This window comes from Octodon degus, unplaced genomic scaffold (genome assembly GCF_000260255.1).
Source record: "Octodon degus isolate 3935 unplaced genomic scaffold, OctDeg1.0 scaffold00070, whole genome shotgun sequence".
In the NCBI taxonomy this organism is placed as follows: Eukaryota; Metazoa; Chordata; class Mammalia; order Rodentia; family Octodontidae; genus Octodon; species Octodon degus.
The window spans coordinates 11,981,870-11,986,860 of record NW_004524646.1 but is presented as its reverse complement, the minus strand read 5'-3'; the positions used below and the strand labels follow the sequence as shown (position 1 = coordinate 11,986,860).

At 58.1% G+C, this 4,991-nt stretch overlaps 1 protein-coding gene across 3 annotated transcripts in view; it reads left to right on the top strand.

Moving 5' to 3' along the window:
- The window catches only part of Wars (tryptophanyl-tRNA synthetase), a 33,199-nt gene that overhangs the window by 22,696 nt on the left and 5,512 nt on the right, over positions 1 to 4,991 (top strand). For all 3 annotated transcript variants that reach the window (XM_004635194.2, XM_023719648.1, XM_023719649.1), the window contains exons 7-9: positions 2,934 to 3,034; positions 4,451 to 4,563; positions 4,637 to 4,810. In XM_004635194.2, coding sequence (XP_004635251.1) covers positions 2,934 to 3,034; positions 4,451 to 4,563; positions 4,637 to 4,810 — 388 coding nt within the window. The remainder of the gene's footprint in view (positions 1 to 2,933; positions 3,035 to 4,450; positions 4,564 to 4,636; positions 4,811 to 4,991) is intronic.

The following is a 4,991-nucleotide window of genomic DNA, read 5'->3' as shown; positions in this document are numbered from 1 at the left end:
TTTATGTATTTATTTATTTATTTATTTTGTGTGTGTGTGTGTGGCCAGCTCAGCCCACCAGGGGGCGGGGCTGGCTGGCACGTGGTGCTGGGGACTGAACCACGGTCCCTGTGCTTTGCTTAGCTTAGTTTGTTCCAAGTAGGTGCTTTAGACCACTGAGCCATCTCCCCAGCCCTCCACTGAGCTTTTTGGCCAGCCCTGCTGTGTCGTGTTTTTTGAGACAGTCTTGCTGTGTAATTTACGGTGGCTTCCTCTCAAATGCTGGGGCTATATAATCCTACACCACCACACCAAGCTGATAATCCAGGTTTTTAATTCAGCCTTTTTTGGAGTGTTTTGTTTTGGTATTTTTTGACACGGTCTCACTGTGCAGTTCAAGCTGCCACTAAAGTCACTTATGTAGCCCAGGCAGCCTCAAACAAATAGGTATCCTCCTGCCTCAGCCTCCTGAGTGCTGAGATTACAGGCATATGCCACCACAGGTGGCATAATTCAGCCTCTCAACAGGTCAACATACTTCACTCTGAAAATATTGTGTGAGGTTTTTTTGTTCTGTCTGTTGGACACAGGGTGTCACGGTTCCTTTCCTTTGCTCATTGCTGAGACAAAATACCAGATACCCAAAGTTAAAGGAGGAAAGGTGTGTGCAGCTCACAGTTGCTGGAGGTTTCAGGCCACAGTCAGCTGACTGCGAGGCAGGGTGCGTGGGAAGGGGCAGCGCTGAAGGCAGCAGGGACAGCACAGGCAAGAGGACCGCGGGGGAGGAGCGCGCCTCCTCTCCCCTTCGCACTGTACACCTACGCCATCTCCCCGCCTCCTCTTCCACAAGCCCAGGGCGTACAAAGCGAGGACCCTGGTCCCCACTGAGTCGCTTAGCTCCTAAACTTCTCAGTTTTCAAGTTAATGCAGCGCAGCACCCATTACACCGGAAGAGAATAGAACGAAAGGCAGCTGTCGTGGTCACTTGCTGCTGCTGTGTGCTTCCTGCATGCTTGCCATGGGCTGTTCCTCCTGCCCGGGCCTCCGCAGTGCCGCGCTGCCTTGGAGCCAGCCCAGTACAGACTGGAGGAAGGTCACTGAGACAGCCAGCCCCTTAGGAAAACAACTGCTCTCCGTGTCCTGCCCGTGAGACCTTCCAGTCGTCGGCATGATGGTGTCCTTGGAGGGCGGGGGGTGGGCCCGGGTCCTGCCATTCAGTGGCCCTGTGGGAGCACAGAGGTCCTCCTTGTGAACGCGGTCCTGCTCCTGGTGCTGTTTCCTGAACGTGACCTCAGTCACCTGCCTGATCCTCAGCGCAGACTCGCTGTGGCCCGCAGACCTCCTCAGGAGCCAGGCTGCCACTGTGGCCCCGTAACTGCTGCCTCGCTGCCGCTGCCGGTTGGCTTCTCACTTAAGGCCCTGCTGCCTCAGGCCCCCGCGCACAGCAGCTGGCTGGGATTGCAAGTGTGCGCCACCATGCCCCTCTTCTGGTGCTTTCTTCGTGCAGCCTCTTCCCATCCCGATGTAGCCCACCATGTCCTTGTCCCCACCAGCCAGGGATCTCGCCGACATGCAGGTGTCGCCTGTCTCCCACTCACGTGTCTGCCCCAGTCAGTGCTGCATCATTAGCCTGCGAGGGACAGTGACTTTGTACTCGGCAACCAGATCTTGTGATGCAGCCTGTGCTCCTCCTGTGTCACTGTCACTCCAAGGGGGTGGGACAAACAACACGGTTGAGCAACCCCTCTGGGAGTGAGTTCCCTCAAATGCACAGGCAGATGGAGACACCCCTCCGTCTGTAGCACCTCCCGCCTGCCTTGTTCTGGCAGGGCCTCCGATGGTCACCTCTCCCCCACGCATGCAACAGCCCTTCCTGGGCTGGGCTTTGCGGCAGGGCCTCTCGGGCTGCAGGTCCAGCGGAGCTGAGACCTAGGGACTCTTGAGTCCCCTTCGCTCAGTAAATGCCTCTTCCTACTCTACAGATGCACAGGGAAGCCAACCAACAGGCCAGGTGTCATGATGCACACCTGTAATCTGCCACTCTGGGCTGAGGTCAGAGGGTTGAAAGTGGGCGATCATCCTGGGCAGCTCAGTACCTTGGCAAAACCATGCCTCAGTTCAAGAGGGCTAGGGAGAGCCGGGCGTGGTACACACACCTGTCATCCCAGCGCTCGGGAGGCTGAGGCAGGAAGATCGCCCCAAGTTCTGGGCCAGCCTGGACTACATAGCAAAGTGCTGTCTCCAAAAGAAATACAATAATGTAGAAAGGGTTGGATTACAGCTTAGAGCAGAGGTGCTGTCTTCAATCCCTGACAGCATAAAAAGAAGAGCTAAGAACATTGGCATCTCAGCCTCTTAAGAATTTGTTCTAGGGGCTAGGGAGACGGCTCAGTAGAATAAGCGCTTGCCTGGCAAGCCCAAGGGCCTGAGTTCAATCCCCAGTTCAGCCAAAAACAAAAGAATGTGTTCTAAACATTTTGCCTTTCTTCCTTGAATTTAACTCAAAATCTGTTTTTGACCTAACAAAGCTGCTCAACCCAGCCACAGCAGCCTGCGGCAGCCCTGCCCCAGAAGGACCATCCACCTCCTGACTGGGCCTGCCAGTTCCTCTGGAATCTCCCCAGCTGTAGGGCCAGACTGTCTCACGGAGTGAGTCTCACCGAAGAGCTTCAGGGCCTGCATCCAGCCCACCGCACGACCCACTCTGACTTCCAGGCGACGGGGTTTTGTTCCTTTTTTGTCCCAGAGTAGAAGCCGAGCTACGTCTTCAGCCTTTTTTAATTTTTTACTTTGAGCCCAGGTCTGGCTGAGCTGCCAGGCTGTGGGATTACAGGTGTGCTCCCCCGTGCCCGGCAGGACCCCCATGCCCGGCAGGACGTCAGGATTCTGGCCGCTCCCCCACCCTAGAGGGAGCCCGCCCAGCTGCGGCTGATTCCCGTTGTCTGTCTCTGCAGGATGAGCCCAGGCTTCTACAAGAATGTGGTGAAGATTCAGAAGCACGTCACCTTCAACCAGGTGAAAGGCATCTTCGGCTTCACCGACAGTGACTGCATCGGTAAGGGGCACTGCCGCCCGAGGCCGTCCTTCTCGGGGGAGCAGAGTTCTGAGGAGGAGGAGAATGGCACCTCTCAGGTCTCAGGGAAGCGGTGCAACTCAGCCCGCAGGCTTCACAGTGGAGCTCTTGAGTAGGACATCCTGCAATGTTGAGCACTGGCCAGCGGGTACTGCCTCTGCAGCTGCTTAAAGTTGTAATTCAGGAGCAAAACTGTCCTACATACACCTGTCATCCCAGTACTCGGGAGGCTGAGGCAGGAGGGTCGCTGAGCTCAAGGCCAGCCTGGACTACATAGTGAGCTCAAGTCAGCCTGAACTACACAGAGAGACCTTGTCTCAAACAAAAACAAGAAAATCAAAGTTGTTTCTCTCCCGTCATCTAAGATCAAAGAAGGAAAATGGGTTCTTGGCACACACTGGAACCTGTGCTTTGGAGAAGGGTTTTATCCTTGGAGGTCTGTCAGGACGGGGCAGTGGGAAGATCCCAGAGTGAAGGCCACCTGGTGCAGGGTGCAGCAGCGTGAGGAGCCGCATGCCCTCCACCCAGGACCTGTTCGAACCACGGCTCAGCGCTTGCTCATTATGTGCAGCCAGCAGGAGCCCTCGTGCAGAGCTCTGGGCCCCTGGCATGGGGAGCTGCTGGGGCGCAAGCCCCAGAAGCGCTCTGCGGGTGGTGCTGGCGCAGCTCTGCCTGCCCGGCCTCCCCGGAGACAGTACGAGCCTGGGACGTGGCTGTCCCCTTTTGGAAGTGGCTGCGGAACGATGTCAGCAGAATCCAGCAGTGAGTCAGCTGTGCTGCCTGGCAGCACTTCGTTCCTTAAAGTGGAGTCAGCATTCAGAGGGCAGGCAAGAGGGCGGTCTTACAGCATGGGCTCAGGAGGCCAAGCAGGAGGATTTCCACCGGTTCGAGACCAGCCCGGGCTCCATAGCAAGCTCAAGGCCAGCCTGAACTGCATAGAGAGGCCCTGTCTCAAAAATAAAAACATGAGGACAAGGCCGTGGCAGCCTGCGGCATGGGGGTGGGCGCCTCTATCGAGTGGGTCACCATCAGGGACAGACAGTAGAGATCCAGCCGCAGGCCAGGCATTGCGGAATGTGCTGTGGAGAGGGTGTGTACACACAGAGGTACAGGGCAGGTGGGGAGGGGACAGCAGGGACACTCCTCACCACCCGAGCGCAGAGAAACAAGGTCTGACTGTGGGGTTTTTCTCCTCTTTACCTCTCTTTTTTTTTTTTTTTTTGGCAGAATCGGGGCTTGAACTCAGGCCCTTGCCTTACTGAGCCATCTCCCCGGCCCTCCACCTATCTCCAGTGTCTTGAGCGCCCTTCGGGTTTCTGCACTTTGCCCTGGGCGGGGGCTCTTCCTGTTCCTTCCTCCAATGGCACTGATTCTCGGTCCTTCCTCCCTTGCTCGCAGGCAAGATCAGTTTCCCCGCCGTGCAGGCTGCGCCCTCCTTCAGCAACTCCTTCCCGCAGATCTTCCATGGCCGGGCCGACATCCAGTGCCTCATCCCGTGCGCCATCGACCAGGTCAGCGGCGGGGCTGGGCGGCCGGGCTGGGCTCTGTGGGGCCCAGCGTCCTCAGCCCGCCTCTGTGCCCTAGGATCCCTACTTCAGGATGACGCGGGACGTCGCCCCCCGGATCGGCTACCCGAAGCCGGCCCTGCTGCACTCGACGTTCTTCCCCGCCCTGCAGGGCGCCCAGACCAAGATGAGCGCCAGTGACCCCAACTCCTCCATCTTCCTGACGGACTCGGCCAAGCAGATCAAGACCAAGGTGAGCAGCGCGGCCGCGCACGTGCGCACTGCGCTGGTGCCCAGCGGCGGGGGGGCTCACAGGCCCGAGCGCACATGCCCGAGCACGTGCGCACTGCGCTGGTGCCCAACAGCGGGGGCTCACAGGCCCGAGCACACGTGCCCGCACACTTGCGCACTGCGCTGGTGCCCAGCGGCGGGGG